Genomic DNA, 21,544 nt, shown 5'->3' with positions numbered 1-21,544 from the left:
GGCGGCGGCGGCGGCGGCGGCGGCGGCGGCGGGTCGGGGCGCTGCTGCCGCCGCGGCCCCGGGGTTTCTCGCGCCGGGGCGCTCCGCTGCTCGCTGCCCTGCAGCGGGAGCGCCGGGGCGCTTAGCCGCCTTCGTGAGAAGGCCCGAGGAGGCTCTTCTGGCGGAGCAGCCGAGACGCTCCGTGCCGCCCGCTCCAGCACGCGCATCGCCCGGCCGCGGACCCGGCCGCCCTTCGGAGGGCAGCTGCAGCCTTAGCGGTGACGGCGTCGCGCTCCGTGTTTGTCCAGCCCCTCGCACAAAGGCATTCCTTTCCGTGACTAATCTTCCCAGGAACTGTGGTCATGCAAGTAATAACTAATTAGTACATTTTACTACGCTCGCGCCGAGAAACTCCGTCAGGTTTGAGGGCTGCTTGTCTCGCGGTGCTGTGGCGGACCTTCTTCAGCTCTCGCCTCCCCTGCTCGCTGCTGTTACATCCAGCCGGCTTTCTGTGCGCCCTGGAGAACGACAAACCCGCAGATCGTATGACCCGTTTCTTATTTTCCTTGACTGACCTGCTGGGCCTAGGAAGAGTGTGATATCCTCAGGGTGCCGCAGCTTGCAATCGTGCCCCCTGCGGCAGCCCAAAAGTACAAGTGTCATAAAAAGCGTACAAGTGAGCAAAAGGGGATGCTAACGCGAGGTGTTTACTGTTCTCAGTAGTGCGCGCATGACTTGTGCGGTGTGGGCGGATGTGTAGGGCGGGGAGGAGAGTCTCTATAAATTGAATGGAAAGCTTGTTTTATTGTTTTGATTTGGAAGCCGCATTGTCTTCCTTTCTTGCAACCTTCATTCTTCCTTTGCTTATTGCTTCAAGCCTAGTTTCAAGCTCTTCATTGAACGTTTCCCCAGTTAAGTCTCTGTGGGTTTCTTTTCCCAGAAGAACTTATTGCCGCTGCTGGTAATAAGCTTACCAAGCTCCATCCTTGAGCTATAGCCAGGTAACTGTGCAAGAGGGGTCACACCAGCACTTTGTTGGTAGGTGTGCATTTTTTTCCAAAAGCGGGCTGGTAAGTTGGTGGCTTACGGCTGTACTGGGCTGCGTCCATATCTCGGGCAGCTGCGAGACGCAGAAACCGCGGGAGCCGTGGAGGCCCCGTTTCTGCAGCCGCTGACCGGGGAGCGAGGCGGCGGTGAGGCGCCCGTGCCGCCGCTCGTGGCCGTCCTTTCCCCGTCTCCATCCAAATCCTTGAATCCGCCCAGACTGACTCATCGGGGGGATGATGTCAGGGGAGGCAGTGGCTGCTGAGTATTTCACCGGGAGCCGTGGGCCTCCCGTTGCCAGTGGCCGGGAGCTGCGAGGGGCTGCAGGGAGGAAGCTCTTCTGGAGGAAATCCTGGTGTCCAGGCTCGTGCCGCGGAGCCGGCGGGGAGGGCAGCCGGGGAAAGGCTGCACCGTGCTGGCCGGGCGGGGGCCAGGGCAGCCCCGGGGCGTGCGGTGCGTGGACGGGCGAAGCGCGGCGTCACGTCCCAGGCGCGCGGTGGCCGTGGCGGAGGTGAGGTAAGTGTCTCCCGTGGGAGAGGGAGACGTGGGGACTCGTTGCCTTGCAGTCCTCCCCTGGCACGGGGTGGTGTTTGCTCCCTGGCGTGGTAGGTGGCAGTAACTGATAGACGTTGCGGAAGTGTCGCTCTCTGCGTTGGACTGAGTCAGCTCGTATTGAAGTCGAAAAGTGTTTTAGCTCTGATTGCAGTGGGAGACGGCACAAGCCAGTGCCGACTGCTTCTCAGAGGTGCCCGGTGGCAGCCTGCCTGGCACGCTGTGCTGCAGGCACAGATATTTGTGAATCCTACTTTGTGTTGTTTTGCTTGCTGGAGGAAGAGCGTTCACATTTTCCAGGGCTTCAGCTCGAATTTAGGTTTTACTACATGGTCCTCTGAGGGTGAAGTTATGAATCATAGTTATGGATTYTGAGTAACTATGTTGTCATGCAGTTATTGATAGATGTGGAGTCATGGAGATTTGCAGTAAAGTCAGCTTACAAGCAGAAGCTTCAGAAGCAGTGGGTCTAACGCCTGTGTTTCCTCGGACATCGCTGGGAGCAGGAAAGGACACTGCAGGTCTCACCGATGGAGAGAAATATGTCGTTAAAGAGGTGGCAAGTGCTTATGCTGCTTTGGTAGAGCAACAGAATTTGTCTAGCACGGTCCCTCAGTCGCGSGATAGCATTGTTTTCTCTGGCATTTTTGTGTTTTTAACTTAGTATGTCACATCTATATCTATGTATTTATTTATGTTCCAACCCCCTTCAGGATTTCTAAGGATCGTGCAAATAAGCTGCTGCATTTGGTGCCCTAGAGCTAGAGTTCTCCAAGATTTTTATTTTTAGAAATTTGTCTTTTTTTTTTTTAAATTGTTACAGATTACTAAAGGCAGGAGTCATTTATGGATCTGATGCAAAAGTCAGTTCCAGTCAGTCAGCACATAACTGTGTCCTTTTAGAATACATTGAACATGCCATTGGCATTTAGCTGGGTATATATGCTTTAATGCACTTCTAGGCACACCTGCTGCTTCGGTTTGAATCTGTCTGGCCACTCTTACGCTGCCATAAGAATGTCTTGGCATCATTCCAATGCAAGCTGATACTAAACCAATTAAACTTAATTAATGAAAAGGCACTCCTGAACAAGTAAGTAGTATTAAAAATACTGCAGAATAATGACTCTAAAAAATGAGAAGAGTAACGCTCTCCAAGGTGCTTTGCGGATGACTGCAGTAAGGAAAGGAAGAGCTGTTTTACACGCTAATGGAGTGTTAGAGGTCTCTGCGACAGAATCAGGAGGAAGAGTTGAGGAAGAAACTGTAGAGGAATTATTTACCTTGTTTCTACTCTCCTCAATAGAATAAAGGCCACGTTGTGGATACTTTCAGGTCCTTCAGTTCAAGATAGTTTACTAATACGAGAAGAGAAATTATGGCCCTGGAGGCCATTTCTTCAAGTGTAAGAAACCAGCAGTAATCAGTGTTCAGAGTGAGGCAAAGATAACACAGGACACTGTTACTCCTGGTAATATATAACATTACAGGAAAAGAATAGGCAGGAGACCAACCTATTGACAGCCCAAGTTGCACAAGTTGATGTGGAGTTTGTAGGGCCAGTAGGCGTGTGTAAGCTGCGTAGAAAAATTCTTCTGCTGATTAAAGTAGAGTGCTTTTATTGAGTAAGGCTAATGCATTTGTCATGTTTAATCTCTTCTCGATGATGTTTGCACTTTTCCAATGTAGTCAAAATTACGGGCAAGAGTTACAGACAGGAAGGATTTTTATTTGCAGCCACTTTGTACTGCCATGCCATATAGCCTTGCCAGCAAAATCACTGCCTTTGTTTATACGTCCTTTTCTAAGGAGCTAGTCACCTGTGGTAGGGCAAGGAACATTCTGCTTTTCAAACAAGCCCTGGGAACTGAGGAACGTTCAGCTCTGCCTGTCCGTGGTTGAATTGCAAAGAGTGATTTATACTTCAGCCAGGCGTGAAAAGAGACGACATAGCTTTTAATTGGTGTGCTTTCCAATTTTTATTCCCATAATATGAAAATATAGCAATGAAAAAGAGTATCTAGAACGARTCTTTTATGACCATTTAAATATGGTCAGGGCATCTCTCACTCACTAGTGTCAACAGGGGTTTTGCTGTTGCCTTTGAAGATAGTGTGGTTAAGCCTTTCATTATCAGTGCGAGTGAACCGTAGCGCACGTGTGCCAGTGTGTGCACGTGTGTATMTAGAGACACTCTGACGCTTCTGACTCAGAAGATGGCTTTTCCTCTACTCAGGGGGTGTGCTGCGAATGCAGGTTTGTTTAGGGGTTTTGGTCTGGTTTGGTTTGGTGCTGGCAGATCAGAGCGGGAGAGAACTGAGGCACTGCAGAGTCATAGTAAGCCAAGGGTTAAGCCTGAAGGTTTTACACAAACTTCAGTCATGAATCAACTGGTCATAATCCCGTTGGTTTCAGTGCTGAAAAATGTCAGGTAGCGAAGATGAAGGTTACGGTTCAATGTTTTGCTGAAGCAGGATCATAATAGTTAATTAAAACCTTAAAGTATACGTGGATGTAGCCATAATGTAAGTGGAACTTCAGCTTTATTTGTGTCAGCTTGATTCGTTTGTCTGAAGAAGTTAATTAGGCACCGAATCCGTGATTGAGCAAACTGCTTCACCGTGTGCTTAGTGTTAAGCATATGAGCCTAGTGATGGAAGTTGAGCATGTGCTGTTCAGCTGAGTTAGGGCTGAGATTACCCCATCTGTACGATATCTTCACCCGGTGATTTACGCTGACAAGTGCAGCTTTTGTCCGCAAATCTTAGGTTATCTCAGGAAACGTTTAGATCTAGTCTGGATTTGTGCCTTGGGGCAGGTCCTGGGCAAGCTGATCTCTCAAAGCCTTTACCAGTCTTGTCTTCTAAGATTTTAATAACAGGAAGACATAGCTGAGAAAAATGTCTCTGAGAAAAATCAGAGTTGCAAGAGTATYGGCAGAATTTGAAAGCTGTCTTTGAAAATTTGCCACGGTAAGCTTACATGTGAATTCTGGTATATCTACAGGTTTACGATGAGCATCCACTTTTGCAGGGACTGCAGCTAGGTTTGCGAATGCCGCTGCTGTGCTGTGCTTTCTTGCAATACTTCTCCACAATGAAGTGCCGCAGAGCTTGGTAGGCCGTAGAGACTTCCCTGTGGTGTTGTGTTTCCCTCTCCATGTCGCTGCATTGACATCCTTTAGTACGTGACCCGGCACCTCCTCCCTACATCTGCATATCGCTTGCCGGCTGTGTTTGCTTTTCGGCACCGTTTTCATTGATAGACTGAGGAGGTGGCAGAAAAGGAGAGGTRGCAATGTTCATCCCAGTGACAACCGCCTATCGTGTCAGAGGCTCTTTTCACTCCTGCCTGCCGTCTTTCACTTGCTCGGCGTTYGCTCGATTTCATGGCTGGTTTAGCTAATACGAAGACAGCCGGCCTTATTGTAAACTTYGGCTTTTGAAGAGGCAGGTTTTCTCCTTATTAGCACTCCCAGTCATTGCTTAGCTTTGTCCTCTCTCCCCGACTGGCCGTGTAGCGCTCGTACTTTGCTGCTTGTAATCAGAGATGTCACAAAGTTAAACATTGTGTGCAGTCCTCTCCTTTATGTATTAATTGCTCCAGAGTCAATTCTTTTTATTGGTGTATTTTTTCAAACAGGCCTAATGCCCAATGGATTACTTTGTGACTTTGGATTGATACCAGTCCTAGCTGCGGGTCGGTAAAAACACACTCTGGTTATCGTAACTGCCTGACAATGAATGGGAGGTCATGCAGCATGAGCCACCGGGCGGCAGGTCTTCCTTACGGACCTGGGACGATYAGCGGACAGCAGATCTCACCGGTGAGAGTTCCTGCAGGAGCTCCCTGCCCATCTTCACATGGCGGCGCCCTAAGGCCGGCTGTGGGAGCCTCGTCTTCCAGCCGACCCGTAAAGATGCCCCTGGGAGGAGGGGCCGCTCTTCAGAGCAACGTCATTGACAGCACTATGCACTTTCCTGCGCTAAGTCCCAGGAGACAAGTGGTCACAAACGGGAAGCCTTTCTTCCAAGTCCTGCAGCCCCCGGGACTGCCAGCCCCACGGACTTTAAAGCCCAAACTGCAAGACTTTGGAAATGCCTTCTCCCCATGCACAGGTAAAGGTAAGGCTCCTTTCTTCTGTGGCTGTGAGCAATGGCATTTCTTTCCCAGTATCGCCTGACTACATGGTATTGATTTTACTGGGTGCAATCCAGTTTCTTCTTTGCCTCCCTTCTTACTACAAAAGAGGAGATACTGAAGCAAGCATTCTGTTGTTTTCCACTGTCGTAATTTATTATCCGATAATTCCCAGGGGCTTTGTGATATACAAGAGTTGCTCAGAATCCGAGTTGTCCTAAGATTCCTTACAAACAATGTAGTCCGCCTTTGCTTTGCTAACCTAACATCTCCATTCAGCAAATCCGTGTGGTCATTTTGTGTTCGGTAGAGTCAAATTTTGTGAGTGCTGTTGGAAATATTCCTTCCTGGACATGAACACAGCTTCCCGTTGGTGGCCAACAGCTGCTTATTGATGGAAGCAGGAATGTACTTATTGTTTTTAGAGTGCTTAGGCTGGACAAGCTAAAAAACCATGTCTTAACCATAGGATTGCAATCCATTTTTGGGAACTCTTGCACGTCAGAGAAAAGTATGATGCACCACCCTCCCAAGGTTTGGAGGCTAGTCCTGTGCGGTGTGGGTAAGTTCTTGTACATCAGAGATTTACCTGTCTACCAGAGATTACTTGACTGTCTGTTCTTCGAGTCTGCAAGGTCAGACCAGAACAGTAAGTTTTCAGTTCTTGTTGACTCTTGTCATGCTGGAAATGGGAGCACTGTTTTTGAAGAATTTTGGTAGCTTCCCTTCAGAACTCAGTGATACTCCTTTCAGTGTATGTGGACATGAGGATTGAGTGGCTAGAAAAGAATTAGATGTTTTAAAATACCAAGAAAAGCTTTGGTTGGCATCTCAGTGAAAAACAGAAGACAGAGATTTCTTGTGTTATTCCAAGTGGGTTGCTTCTCACCACTTTTCTCTCTTTCTTCCCTACTTCACTTTGAACATGTAATAAGTCCATCCCTATTCAGTGAGGCACTCAGGCTTGACACCAGTAGCGTTTTAGCACGTGTTGAAAATTAACTGCATGCTCGAGTGCTTTGCTGAGTCAGGCCTGTAGTAATGAATACACATAATCATTGGGTGACCTCTAAGATCACCTGTTTTGGTGCTTGCTTAGGCAGTGCTGGTGGGGGTTATTCACAGCATCTGACTTTCAGCTTCCACCACTGGCAGTGAAGAGAGGCGGACTCCTCACGTGATGAGCTTTGAAGGAACTTTTCTATCTCTGTTTCTGTACAGGCAGAGCCTGATTCCAATTCTTGGCAAAATGATATGCCTGAAAGCAGGGGGTCCATGCTGGGATATCTAAAACAGCCTTCTGTAATAGCTGGTCCACCTGCAATATATGTTGGAGAGCGGCGCTACAAGATGAAGAGAACATCAACTAATTTATTGTCCCTGGCATAAACTGGATTCGATCTGCAGTCCCTGACCACTCCGTTCCTGGCTGTCACCATTTCCCTCTTCCTCCTTGGACCGCTCAGCTCTAGCGTGCAGAAAGCAGTCTCCTGTTTTGTGGGATGGAGAACAGAGACCTCAGCTGAAGGGCTGACATGAGGGAAGCTTTTGGATAAACGGTGCTAGTTAGACATTTGGGGCCTGGATAACCAGAGAAGAGGCAGACGGTGAGGTTTGCAGAGTGACAGCTGGAAAGGAAATGCAGTGGGGAATATAACGGGAGAGACTGGGAGAGGAAGAGCATGGGGGATGCTAGCGGATACGCATACATGCCTTTCCTAAAGCCTGCTTCAAATACTGGTTTTGTAATGAGGCAATGTGGGATCGTTAGTAAATGGCCACAAACCCTTTGGTGCACCTTCTTGTCCACCTTACCTCTTCCCAGTGGCTTCTCCTTTGTCAAACAGAGGTTCCAGTATTCACCTGGGAAACTCGTATTATCCTATGAATAAATGTGGTGTGTGCTGATGTTTTAGAATTTATGGCTTAGCAGGAAGTTTAAAGACAGGCGAAAAGATAGTTACCATGAAAGAAGATACCACAGTCTTCAGAGACCATCAGGTTTGGCTCCGATGTTGCAATTGATTAGGATTAGTAATTCCTCACCCTTAAAAGTCCTTGTTATGAGCAGAACTGCTTATGGAGTTAAAGAGTATGCATGCTGGGAATATGTCTGCTACAGAAGAGCTAAGTCTCACACACCTGGTCATGTCCAGATAATTTTCTGAAACTTTGAACCCTGCTATGGTGTATGAACCTTATACTCCATATAACCTTGTAAGATGTGCTGTTTATGTATGTGCAATTCTTTCATATTCTTTCAATTCTTTTAAAAAACAGATGCTTCTGTTTAAGACAGAAGAAAAAGCAGAATATTCCAAGCCAATGCAAATGTGTGCATTGTTTTCTGCAAAGTTTTGGGGTTTGGTTTTGGTGTTTTTGACAGGAACTGGTGCTGAATTCACAAAAAGAGGACAGAAGTAATCTACAGTAATTGGAGCATGCATCTTTACTTTGTGTAAAGAGTATCTTTATTTTATATAACTGTTACAAAACTTGGAAAGGAAATGATTTTTAGAAATGGTACCACCTAAGTCACCTTAAGAGTAACTGCTGTAGCTTTGTGTGTGATGAGAATCTAGAACACGTTTCTTCTTGTCGTATGGAGAAAAAAGGCAAGTCTGAACAGGCACTGATGCATGGCTCTGACTTCAGCGTAGTGTTACTTTACCTCCTTTGTGGTAGTGATTGTTTAGTATGCCTTCCAGTACTATGTTCTGCACCTGAAAAAAAGTGATGCAATGATTTTTCAGTACAGGAAAATGTGGTAGTAGAGTGATTTTTTTGCCAGGAGTGTATGCTTTCATGTGCCCATGTCAGATATTTTCACATCTAAATTAGGGGAAAAATGCAGGCATAGCAGGACATGTCTTTGAAATCTTCTGGAAATCTTCTCCAGGCTGTCATGTCATTTGATATGTGTATTGCATCACTTTTTTTGAACGATCCATTTTACACTTGTAGATTTATTCAGGCTTTGAAAGCAGGTCTTTCCTGGTATTAGCTGCTAAGTTGAAAGAGAACAAGAGAGGCATCAGGAAAGAAAGAGCAAAAAGGGAAAAGGGGTGAGAACAGAAGAGGAAGAGAGATGACTGTAACATAGTCAGCATTGGTTTTCAGCTTCACTCTTCAGTGCAGAAGCTCTTCTGAGAAAAAAAAAGTCTTGTCATGAAAAATACTGTAATGGAAAAAAAAACAGGTTTTTACTGAAAGTATTCTATTAAGAGGGTGAATTTAAAAAAAAACAGTTTTCAAGGAATTCCTATTAGTGCTGTCCTTTAAATGTAGTTATGCTCCAAAAAAGTTCTGTATTCAAAGATTTAATGCTTAGCATATCTCCTTTTTAGACACCTAGCTGAGTAGGATTTCCTTTTCTGGGAACCCTAATAGCTATACTTGTTGTTTGACCTATTCACTTATGTACATAGCCAACAGTTTTGTGAGCGTGAGCCAGATTCTGTTCAGCCATATCCTGAGTCCTCTCATGTAGTGGAAAAAATCCTGGTTCTTTCTGAAAACAACAGATATTTCCTGAAAGGGCCAATACATTCAGCATCTCTAGTGGCTTCCCTTGCTCTGTGAATGAAGCATACATTTTGGAAGTCCACCAAGAGGTACTGAAAACAAACATACCTTGGTGGATTAGGTGATTGATTGCTGAAGGAGGTTGTGGGAGTGGTGTGGGGGAAAAGCTTATCCTTTCCCTAGGCATTACCTTGTAGCCACTGCTGGGGACAGGATCCTGCTGGGGGATCCTTGGTCCCCATCACCGTGACCGCACTTAGGCACTTACGGACATTCATTCCAGGCTTCCGAGTAGATTTTCCTGCCCAGTCAGACTATATCTAGTAGCTTTAAAGCAGCTTGGATTTGGCTGGTGGAGACTTTTTGCTGTGGTTGAAGTTCTCCATGGACAGTGGAGGTCATCCAACAGCTGCAGCTCTGGCTGACACTCCTGTAGCCTGGGGGAGAGGTACCGCGTAGGCAGTGTTGCCTTTGGTTGTCTTTGTTATGGGCTTGTGCTTTCCGCTGGTGTGTCTGGCAAGACCTTCTCCACTGCGTGAAGTAACACTGGATGCGGTGGAGAACCGAAGCCGTGGAGGTCAGTTGGGCTGTTTGCTCCACCCTGGCTGCTGTGCGGAAACCGGAGGTGTCAGTACGTGGGTGTGTGGCTGAAGCTGTTGAGAGTGTGACATGGCAATGTGTGAGATAGGGCAGGAAGAAGCAAACGTGGACATTTGTTAGTAAAAATGCCTACCGGACCTGTTATGGAAGCCTGTGCAGGTAGGCGTAGACCCATCTTGCTCTCCTTTCCAGGCCCGTTGTGAAGACGGCGGTCATCATTCCTTTCTGTGATGCCAACAATGCTAAGGTTGTTCCTTGATATGAAAAATAACTGTGCATTTGATTTCCTGTTGTATTTTTCTCGCAAATGTCAGAAGCTGACTGTAATTTTTGTCTAGACAAATGGGTCATTAGCTAAGGTTTACCTTAAGATGAGCATGCTCGCTGTATGAGATCACTAAGGCTCCTCCTCGTCCTAGGAAGAGTCGGCAGGCCTGTTAAATCGTGGGGGTGGGTGTTTTCCCTTTTTCCGCTGGTTCTGCGAGGAGGAGCAGCTCTCATAGTGTTAAGCTGTGTGAGAACTGTGAACTTGGTGGGGAAGGATCATTTGTCCCCCGTGCCAAGAGTGCCCTGTTTTCCTTGTGAACAATAACTGCACAGGTCTGTGAGGACTGCTATGTGCAGAAACGTTAATCAGTAAGCAGCTTGAGCCACACTTGAAATCCCTTTTACCTAGCTCTTGCTGTGTAGGACTGTTGTTTTTACGTGTCGGTCGGCGCAATCTGAAAAAAAAAAAAGTTCATCAGTATTCTGTGCAGCTCCTTGCACAGAAAGCTTGACTCAGTCTTATGTTCTGTTTTGGTTGTTTTCTTTAATCAATTCTCAGCAGTTTTTCAGCCTGGTTATTGACAATGTTTAAGTACAGCAAAGTGATTAAATGATAATGATCTCAGTTGTATCCAGCATGACCGATTTTCCAGCTTTGCATATGCTTCAGTGGCCTTGACGTGCTTGAAAAACAAGACAGGACTCCTTCGCAAGGAAATCATTAATGGCAGTGCTGGCGACTGTCCGGGAGACACGTTCTGCAGCCGGTGGGGATGCGTCGCGATGAGTTCTTCTGTCGGCTTTAGGACTCTCCAAAAGGGCAGAATTTAAAACGTAAAACGCCCTGAGTTTAATTCTGGAATTAGTTGTGTGRGTTGGATAAAGCAACTGATGGCAATCCTGGTAGGATTAATGAGCGTTCACTCTGGAGCTTAATTTGGCTGTCTTAGGATGTACCTGAGGTGAACTTCATTTTTATATAAAATCATGCACACCTACCTACTTCTTTTATCTAGAGTAGTGCATACATGCCTGTTGCAAGACATTCTGTTGCAGAGGTTATTTCAGGTTTATTTAATTTTTTTTCCATCTGTCATATTTCAGGCGTGGCTCAACTCCTGAACGTGAATGATGTTCAGCAACTCCTGAGCATAAGTGATGGAAGGCTGTGGTTTACATGAACTCTGTACCTGTCTTATTTATTTATTTATTTATTTATTTATTTATTTAAGAGTCTTTGTCAGAAGTGTTCAAAATTCTGTTTAAGAACAAAATATTTAAGAAAATGAAAAAAGGCAGTGATACTACAAAACATGTTGGACTATGTGTTACAAAGGCGCCAGGCAGCTTACAAAATTCCCTCCAGCGTGTTAGGCCTGACGCCAAAAAGGATCTATTTCTACACTGGAGCTGTAAAATCCCTCAAGAGTATTGGGTATATTGCCAACACTTACCCATTCTGTGTTAAGAGTTTAATTAAACTTTTGCTATATTCAGTTCTATACCTTTATTCTGTGGGCCTGGACAGGGCACTTTAAAAACTGCAGTTATCCAAAGTACAGTATAGCAAAAAAGCACACTCCAAGCTTGCATTTTATAATTTCCTTAGGGCAAATATTATCATTTCAGACTGGGGCAAGCCAAAGGAGGGCGATGGGCCCCATTTACCAGTAGCTTTAAGACTGAGCTTAAGCTTTCACTGAGATGGCAGCTTGCCAGAATTGCCAGAAGCACCCAACGAGGGCTGCAAAGGGAGCGTGGTCCAGCTGGGTCTGCGCTAGTCTGGCGATGCCACGGGCAGCCTCCGGTGGAGGGCTCAGTCGTGCCGATACGAGTTGCATGTATCAGCAGCAGAGCTCCCAGCAAAATTCCCAGCGGATATGATCAGGGCAGACCACCCTCCAGAGAGAGGGACTCCTTCAGCAGTGTAGCATCTTCCTTCCCTGCGCTGCTGTGGCTGATGCATGTGCACTGATGTCATCCTAAAAATGGATAATGACCTTTTTTTTCCTCCTTCAAATTTTCAGGGAGGAAAAACAATGCCTCAGCTCAAACCCCTAGGGGAAAAAAAAAAAATCAGAAACAGGCCAAACTATTCATTTTATATTTTTGTTTTACTTTGGTTAAGAATCATCAGGTCGATACGTGATCCTTCCGTTTTATCACCAAGAAGTGGCACTAACAATATCTGTCCTCATACAAAGAGGGGTTTCAGTCCCCTTTTCACAGGTGAAATTTGGAAGTAAAATTCAGTTGAAATTTGGGAGCTCTGGAAGTTTTGCACCTGACAATTGTTGAGAGCTGTGTCTGTGTCCGCCTCTTCCTCTGAGCGAAGTAAGATCTGAACGTTTTTGTGTGATTATGGGTAAAGGCACTTACATTTGCTGTGCTTCTCTTTTATTCATTTGTAAATTTTGGATAAGTTGTTCTTACATTTATACAGTGCTTTGAGATCTGCATCTGGCATGTGCTTTATTCGTAGCAAATACAAAGCTCATTTTGGGGCTGTGTGTGCACCTGCAGAGAATGGAGGCCAGGCTGTTTGTGCCTCTGCATGGAGGCGCAGGGGGTCAAAAAGCACTTTGGTGAATGTTTGGCCACAGACATATGCAAACACTGGCTTTTGCAGGTGCATTTGGCTTGTTTGAATATTACCACATTATGCTAATACTCTGTTCTTCCTGAATTATATTGCCTTTTCTGGCGGTCCATAATATGATGTTCACTGTGGTAGTGTGCTCCTTCATCTGGTCCTGGATGCTGCAGAGCTATTTGGAGAAGGCGGCAGGGAAGCATGACAAGCTGCCTGCTTTGGTTTAGCTGCTGTCTCCCAGCCCAAAACAGGGGGAAGAGAAGCTGCCCTTTGAGACCTGTTCTGTATATGCAGTGCAAAAATGGTCTTTCCTTGACCTTTCAGTGTTCTCACAGGGCTGTAATTGCTCAGAACGCAGTAATTCCACTGAGAAGAGTAGCTGTCTGCACCGGTGAGGTGTTTTCTTTTCTCTTTCATTTATAGCTGGTCTTGCTGCCGCTGAGCTTGATAATTCCTCCGCCAGCGAGTTGCCCAGTGACGGTCACAACAGCTTCTCTGGCCTCTGGGCGTTGCTGTAATGCAAGTCACAATGAAAGGCACAAAAATTTAATACGCAGTGGTTGGTGTGATGTAAATGCCTACAGCGAGTAAGTAAATGGGAAGACTGTTCTCTCGTGAACAAATGACAAATTTTCAAATGTGCTATAAAACATAAGGTACCAGAACAGACACAGCACTGTGAGATTCCTGGTGGAGTCTCCTGAATAGTGCTGGTATGGACCGCAACAGCCAAATGTGGTTGTTATCTTTTACCTCCCTTGGCAAACAGAATTATGGCAGAATAATCATTATTGAGTTTGTCGCTTTACTAGCAAAACTGCTCTTAAATGGTGAGCTTATACTCCTGCATTTCAGCAGTGACAGGCTGGATCCCTCTGTTGGCTCTCTTCAAATTTAGTTGTGATGGTTCTAGGTGGGATCACAATCTCCTAGTTTATCTTTGACTGGTGATTTTCAAAAGCGATAAGCACTTTCTGTTCATTGTGCTGGAGTGAAATCTCGAGCACTCCTAAAGGGGGAAATTTTTTGAGACCTGAACAACTAGAGAAGGCTGTTGTCTGCGTTTTACCATCATGTTTGTAGGGCTGAGTCAAATACTGCCATTTTATCTCCTGAATGAACGTTGGTGAAGTCCTTGCACATTGCGACCCTACCTTCCTTGCTTTGTGTTGGCTCGAGAGAGATATAGAAAGCAGGATGAGTAGCRTCTTGGGTTTTGGGGGTTACATTTGCTGCTGAAGCTGATGAACTGTTGACTTGCTCCTAGGAGTTGGAAGTCAGCTCCATAAGTCCTCCCAAAAAGGGAAAGAGGAGAATAAGGAGAGGATGAAACGAAGGAGGGCATGGGGCAGGGGCGGGTGAAGCATCACAACAGCAAAGAAGATGTCAGTGAGTGAGCTTTTTCCTTCTCCCGGCCCTTTGCCTAAGTCTACTCTGATACTTTAAGGTCAGCTGATACACAATCCCTTGAGAAATAATGTGTTCAAGTCATATTCCCCAGCTGCAGCCCTAAGTGAATGAAACAGATGAAAATCTTGTGATAAAAATCTCAGTTCAGTGGGATTTCATCTGGTCAGTTCTGCAGCACAGTCGATAAAATCAGCGTTTTAAACTGTTTTCCCCAGGAGGCAGAGAAAAACCCTATCCCTACACAGGGATATCAACCACTTGACACATTCATAGGCTGAAACAGAATATGGTTCAGCTTTACCACTGCTCTCTTTTCACCAAAATGCATTTTGAAAGCCTGTATGACAAGTCGATCAGAGAGAAGAATTTCTTTCTGGAGCAATTACCCTATTTTGTGGTAGGATTTCTTCCATTTAACTTCCATCATAAATTTCATCATTTGCTCAAGCAGAACCAGTATTTGGATAGTTAAGACACGAGCAAATGCTTTGCTAACTGGGTATCTTAGACGTTGTCTTTCTGTCTTGGATGCATATCATTCAGATTGGAAGGAATGAAAGAGAGCACTGCAAGAGGTTTCATCTGACCGGGGATTTTAAATCGCCTAAATGGACAGTCCTTGCAGTTGATCATCCAACTTGGTTTACGGAAAGGCTGTACATTTCCATACATGACATTTCCAGAGACAGTCCTTCCGGAGAAGTTAAGTGAGTTAACTAAGCAGTAACGAGGTGCTTCTGAAATAATGAAAACATTTGGTATCTTTGCTTGGTCACCTTTACTTACAACTGGCTTCACTGATCTAGTCGGGGGTTCAGGACTTGCTGTCTTCCTATGTCTGTGTCCAGAAACAGCCCTACACTGTTGCTGCAGTGAAATTACCTGAAGTTGGGAGCTAGATTTCTACTGCAGAGTGGATGAAAACTGTCAGTGTGGTGAATGAACCCTGGYAAGTATTAAGAATATTCAAAATGGCAAGCTTTAAAGTCACTTTTCCCCCCAAATATCCTCGKTTTTTTTATTGGTCTAAGAAAGCAATAAAAATGTAAATGATTCAATCTGGCAGATGTGATTTTCCATAAATGTTATTGTTCTGCTGAAGAGTCCCGGCAAGGCTTCAGGAACATAGTCTCCGTGCAGCGCCTGATGCAGCTCCCCGGACGCTAGTGGAAAGACTGCCTGTGACAGAGGGTGCAGGTTAGACGTGCCTGCACGTAAGGTGAATTTGCTAAAGTAGCCCTATTAAAAATCAGGATAACAACGAGGGGTATTCTAACGTCTTTAAAAAAAGAAAAAAGAAAGTAACTAAGCAGGAGGAGAAACCGAAATGTTCACACATGATCCCCGCAGGCTTTTGCTCCCAGGCCGTGCAGGGACTTGTGTGCAACAGCAGACCCTGCCCAGGCCCTGCTGGGCCCTTCCAAATCCTTCGTTCCTAGCCGGCCGTACCCTCCGTCGCGCCTGGCTTTGCCCCGAGGCAGCTCCCGGAAAGGGGACGGGCTCCTCCGCCCGTTATCCCGGCGTTTCAGAAAAGTGCAATCTCGGGTGCGAACTGAGAGTGAATTTGGGGGCTGCATTGTCTTTTGTTAAGATTTTTTTTGTAYTCTTCTTTTTGTTCGTTATAACTGCGGAGAGCAATGGTCTCGGCAGGGGATCGTACAGGTCTCCAGTTCRGGTGTTATTCAGTATTGACTGGGCTGAGGATGGAGATGCCAAGGCGGAAAGGTTCTCTGCTCTTCAGTGTCCTGAAATCCTGGGTTTATGATGAAAAAAGCTTCTATTTCACRCCAATGGCTCTTTTCTCAATTCTGTCTCTTTTCCTTACTGTTAACCAGAACGAGGAGTCTAAGCCTAAACTGAATGCTTTGGAAAACCCCTAAGTAGTGTTATAGCCCACTTTTTATGCAATCAGTGTAGCTTRACTCTACAGTTTGGGAATACAGTTTTCAAAAGCTCCTGTGTGTCTCACTTGTAGACTTTAARGCAATTTGTCCACAGAAAAGACTCTGGAACTATCAGGAACTTTACTGTGAATGATTTGGAAATATCGTAAACAAAGGTTCTGTTTGTGCACAGAAGGTAAAAAAGGAAAAAAAAGGTTGGGGGAGGAAAAAAAAAGAAAAAAGGAAAAGGAGAGGTGTATCAACAGTTTTTACTTAGTTAAAGATACTTAGTTAAAGGTACAGTTACTAAAGAGGCTTATGCAACCCCCCCCAAAAGTTTTATTCTTTGCCTGAATTCATACTTCAATTAATTTGTAATTCATGCCCTGCTCAAATACCAAGATAATACGACAGGCACTCCCCATCATTTCTGGCGGTATTGAAAGGACGATTACTTTGGCAGCTAGCTGAGGTGCTTAACTGTATAACCCTGCACTTTAACATCCTCGTTCCAGTCTACTGAGATGTTTCCGGTGCCTTATTGCTGAGGACAAGTCAAAAGTTCTGCGGCAGTGTATTGGCTCTAGATTAAATGTCTCTTTGTTATATACCACTGTTTGAACCTCRGCTAATAAATCTGCAGTTGACTTTCAAGTTCTAGCTAACCAAACTGCAAGCGTTCTCCCATTAGCCGGCACTCTCGAACAAATGTTGTTGTTGTTTCTTTTTTTCAATGACTGACCTAGCACTGGTGTCAATTGATTAGTGAAAGGTACCTTCTAGCAGAGTCTGCGGTGTTCCTTGGGACTGTTTTGCTGCTTTTGGCAGTGGCGAGAGGAGGACGGTTTGGATATTTATTTGTTTAAGCATGTAGCTGGAAAATGAGTGGGCTTTCGAAGAAGGGGAAATGTTTGAAAACTGTTTTGTACTTTGAGAGAAATGCTCTTTGCTTTGGGAGCCTGGGGGCTGTTGGAAGACTGCTTTCCGTACGCCAGGTACCTTTCCTGGTCGGCAAGCCCCTTGCCCATCCTGTGGCCATCCTAAAATTTTGCCCTGAGCCACGCGTATTTCTCACGGAAGTTAATGGCATTCATGTGATGGCACTAATGTTTCTGGCATCCAGACTGGTTGCAGGGGAAGCAACTGACTGACCCACGCTGGCTTGCAGTGCCAAGTCAGGGGCAGGAGCTTCCTTTTAAATAGTATTACTGTGGAAATCTCTTTGTAAAAAAGTTCAGTGCTAATGGGAGTTAAGGGTCATAGTCTGGACCACAGACATTGAAAATGTCGCTATAGGTAGAGCAAGTGGATTGAAATTTGTAAGTGTACTTCAAATATGTATTTATTTCTGTTATGAACACAGTTCTTGATTTAAGTTTAGCAAACACTTGTGCACTTGCACTGATTGCAAGTATACATTTAGATTGTCTTCAGGGCATGTGTGTAAATGTATTTTCATAGATTTGGATCTTAATATTCTGTAGGTTGGCAAGGACCTAAATAGACCCTTGGATTGTCCTATCAATGTGCACTAACATTTGTAAGATAGGTTTTTTTTTTTTTTTTTTTTGAAGGCACATGGTTGAACTAATACCAGCCTTCAAACCCAGAACTCAGTGCACAAGTCTTCCTCCCAGAAAAAGGAGTAGGACACTCCTGAGTGTGTATTGTGTGCAGGGGACAGTTACAGTCACAGATTACTGCAGCACTCAAAAAGGGGACTGAGGAGGAAAAATGAACCTTCTGGGGCTGGTGACTCTGCACTAAGACTTGCAAGTGCTGGCTCGAAGAGGTCTGAACACACAAGCTGGGAATCTTTTTCTACATGTCTCTCTCCCAGTGGTCAGGAAAGCAAGGCTTTGTACATTCTTGCTAGTGGAAAATACTGCGTGGATGATCCCTGACTCCAACACAGGTTTATGCTTTAATCTGGAGAATTTTTTGATTAACCTTCTCTACTGAAAGAGGCAGTAGGGTCTGTGCAGCTGGAAAGACATTTCTGCTAGATGTTAGCAGTTTATTCTCCTTGTCAAAGGATGAAGTTGAAACTCCATACGAAAGGTTGGTGAAATAGGTTTGTTTTTAGCCTTTCAAGTCATAGAAGTCTTATTAGAAAATGCTTGACTTTTACAGAATCTACCAGGAAAGTATTTCTATGACAGAGATTTCTACAAAAGTGTGAAAAGCATAGGAAAAACCTTATGCTAAATTCTAGAGTTTTAGACTAATTTATTTATTTCATTCCAGTTAAATTCTATTACAGAAGGTTCTTCATAGGAGACATTTTCTTGAAATTAATGTGGTAAAACAGTTTTGAAAGAAAGTTGATTCAGTTTGGATATAAACTGTGAAAGACAAGTCACTTCCTAAAGAATAATAGTAGCTTTGAAATACAGAAAGAAAAGAATATATAGGAGTTTTCTAACTCTCTTCTCTCTAAACTTTTAGAAAGTCACAGATTATTTCAGAATAGGAAAAAATTGTTAAAAAGCAAAATAATAAGGTGTAGAAGAGTGGCAAAGCATCTAATTTTCTAACTGGAAACATTTTGAAATGCTTTTTTGAATTATTGAAGTCCGCATCAGTATTTTCTGTCATGCATACCTAATGATTGGTTGTGAAAGACGCAATCTGGAGTTCAAATGACTTCATTAAATTAAGTGAACTGCTGCTTCTAAAGCAGTATGATAGGAATAGGGCCTGATTCTCCTAGAAACTATTTTCATCCATCTTTTCTGACAAATAGGCTTGCTGTTTAGAGTATTTTTGCTTATCATCTATTTATATAGTTGTATATGCACAGATCCTAAATTTATATGCTCATCACTGATGCAACACAAATTCAAAATACAAGATGCAAATCTACTTTATTCCTAAGTACAAGTGAATTGAAAGGTGTGGTTGTCTAACTTGGGACGAGAAAAAAAAGCAGTATGCAGCCACAGTTTACTGGTGTGTGTTTGGTGGTAATACGCTCTTCACATAAGGGACAAAATTTGTCACATCAATGGCTTTTTTGCATTACAGTAGGATATTATGCCAACTCTCCTTTCATAAATTAAAAAAAGTACATGATGCAGCATAACTGCATTGGATTAATGTCAGTTGGCTTTTTCATGTTACCATTTCTGTCTCTGATTTCCAGTTTTGCTTTTTTCTCAGTAGGAATACTCCTTCAAGGCACTCTGGGTCATTGCTAATACTCTATTATGTAAAATCTGTTGCTGTTAACTACACCAAAAACACACAACTGCAAATTACAGAAGTGTCTTAATGACTGCAGAGTGCCTGTGGCCATACCTCCCAATTACCTGTGACGAGCCTTCAAGGCTATCGCTTTCTGTGTAAAATATACCTGGACTAGGAATATTAATAAACTTCTTCCAGATGCTGCTGCGTCCTATTCAAAATTTGGCAACGTGATCCTTGACATTAGGCCTCTGATTATGCATGCATGGCGAATGCCTGGCAAAGATGAGTACCTGTAAATTAGTGCTGGTGGCAGGAGTGACAACTCAGTAAAGATTCAGGTCAGTCCTTGCTGTTTCCAGTAACTGGTAGTGTATGTCAGAAGCTCCTTTGGGGAAGAAGACCTTTAAGAGATGCAATGAAATCCAAAGAGGGTGGAGGTCAGTGGTATGTTTAAACCTTGCCTTTCATCTCTTGATGATTTTGTTCTTGCTTCCAATCTATCGTCTCCTCATTGTGCTCTTGTTATTTCCCCTTCATTGTTACCTTTTTTTTGGGGGGGGGGGGGGCTTTTCGAGGCACTGTTCAAGTCATCCTCAGTCTCCACTTTCTTTAGACAGTGAGGAAAAGCTACTGTGAAAGCACTCAGAATAAATAACAATGTTCTAGTGTTGAAAATACATCGTTTGCATAGAGCTACAGGAAGACATGGATACAGAGTAGGTATACTACAGCGTGAGACATCTGCCGTGTGAATAATGGAAGTCTTTTTTTGCACAAGAAGGTAATGATATTTTTTCACGCCAACTTTTTTTTCCATTTTATGTTTTATTTCCAGTAAGACCTGGGTTGGTTGAAATCCATTTGGGTGTTAGAGATGAATGTGTTTGTGTTGGGGGGGAGAGGGGGAGAGGAGAACAATGTGTGCATGACCTACGTTTACTTAACCACAGAAGAGCTGTCAGCTGGGCAAAAGGGACATGGTGCCAGCTCCTATTCTGCAACCCAAGGTGAACACCGAGGACCAAATCTGTGCAAATTATGTTCTGGCTACTTGAGAATTTTGCAGAGCTGCACCTCCAGAGAGAGCCCTGGGAAGGATTAAGCCTCAGAGTACATAGCTTGCACTAGGAAGACACTTTTTCTTTCTTTCTTTTCTCTCTTTTTGGTGCTTTACTTTCTTAACTATCTTTGTCTACACAGAACACTGGGGCTGTTTTTGTTGGACCATTTTGTTGGTCTGTTGTTGGACACAGAATAGAATAGTCCAGTACTGAGAGCTGCATCCTGTTTTTGCTCCYCTGAAATAGGAGTTGTCATTGTCTCCTGGCCTAGTATGTGGAAGGGGAAGGCAGACCACTGGAAACAAAATTTCCAGACAGAGCTTACTGCACTCTGATCCTTTGTAGCCTTCAGAAAAGAAAAAAGGTTGTCAGCTTCCTTTATGGAAGCAAAAGCAAAGGAAAGATGATGAAATTTGGGCTGGAATCTCTGCCTTAGAAGCAAAAAATTCTACGCTTTGTTTATTCCTTGTTAACGGCATAAAGCGCAACATCCTGTTGTTCTGTATTCTGCAGAACAAATCCGTAGTGTTACAGTGCATCATACAATTCTTACTCTTCCTGTCTACCCTGCAAAACATACTCTGTATAGGGTGTAAAGCACCCCACTTGAATTTTGGGAGATTGAAATGTTTGAGTTTTGCTTGTTTTTTGTGTATTCACAAAAGCCCTTCATGAAAATGAAGTTTCCAAACACTTACTGCATTACAATGAGTTTGAGTTTGCCGTAGCCACTTGCACATTTCTTTGACAGGCTTTTTTAAAGACTGACTCGCTGGTCTAACTTTGGCTGTTCCTGAGATCTGAGTATAGTGTAAGTGGATTAAAGAACTGATAGGCACTTCTGAAAGTCTTATTTTGCGCATATGCAAGTAGCGGTGGGGCCTGAGAGCGGTGTGGCTGCAAAATGAGTTCATCTCCAGGTGCTGCGAAGAGCTGCTGTAGGCAGGGCACTAGACCAAGAACGTTCCCTGTTGTAGGCACGAAACAATGGACTTTCTTCACATGTCCCCGGTGGTCACGTTTAGTTGAGCTCTTGTGTATCTGTGCCGGAGAGTGCAGCTGAGACACCCAGATCTTGTTTTTCCTTTGTGGCCAGATGATGAATATGAGCAACTCTTGCCAATTAAATTGTACTTTTATACTTCAAAGCCCTGTGCAAACATTAACTAATTATACAACAACAAAATGGGCTATTTTGCTATTGYTGGCACAATACGGTACTGTGTAAAGATAATGCACAGACTTTTTTGATTTATAAATAGGTAATGATCACCTGCCAGTGAACTGTCATGGAAAGG

At 44.3% G+C, this 21,544-nt stretch overlaps 1 protein-coding gene across 1 annotated transcript in view; it reads left to right on the top strand.

The window, feature by feature from the left end:
* The first annotated feature begins 5,314 nt into the window (after positions 1-5,314).
* Positions 5,315-21,544, top strand: part of GLIS3 (GLIS family zinc finger 3) — a 156,302-nt gene continuing 140,072 nt past the window's right edge. The window contains exon 1 of the mRNA XM_026060012.1: positions 5,315-5,699. Coding sequence (XP_025915797.1) covers positions 5,315-5,699 — 385 coding nt within the window. The remainder of the gene's footprint in view (positions 5,700-21,544) is intronic.

The sequence above is a fragment of the Apteryx rowi genome, unplaced genomic scaffold (assembly GCF_003343035.1).
Source record: "Apteryx rowi isolate R43461 unplaced genomic scaffold, aptRow1 scaffold_163, whole genome shotgun sequence".
Lineage (NCBI taxonomy): Eukaryota > Metazoa > Chordata > Aves > Apterygiformes > Apterygidae > Apteryx > Apteryx rowi.
This window is presented reverse-complemented; position numbering and strand designations above follow the sequence as displayed.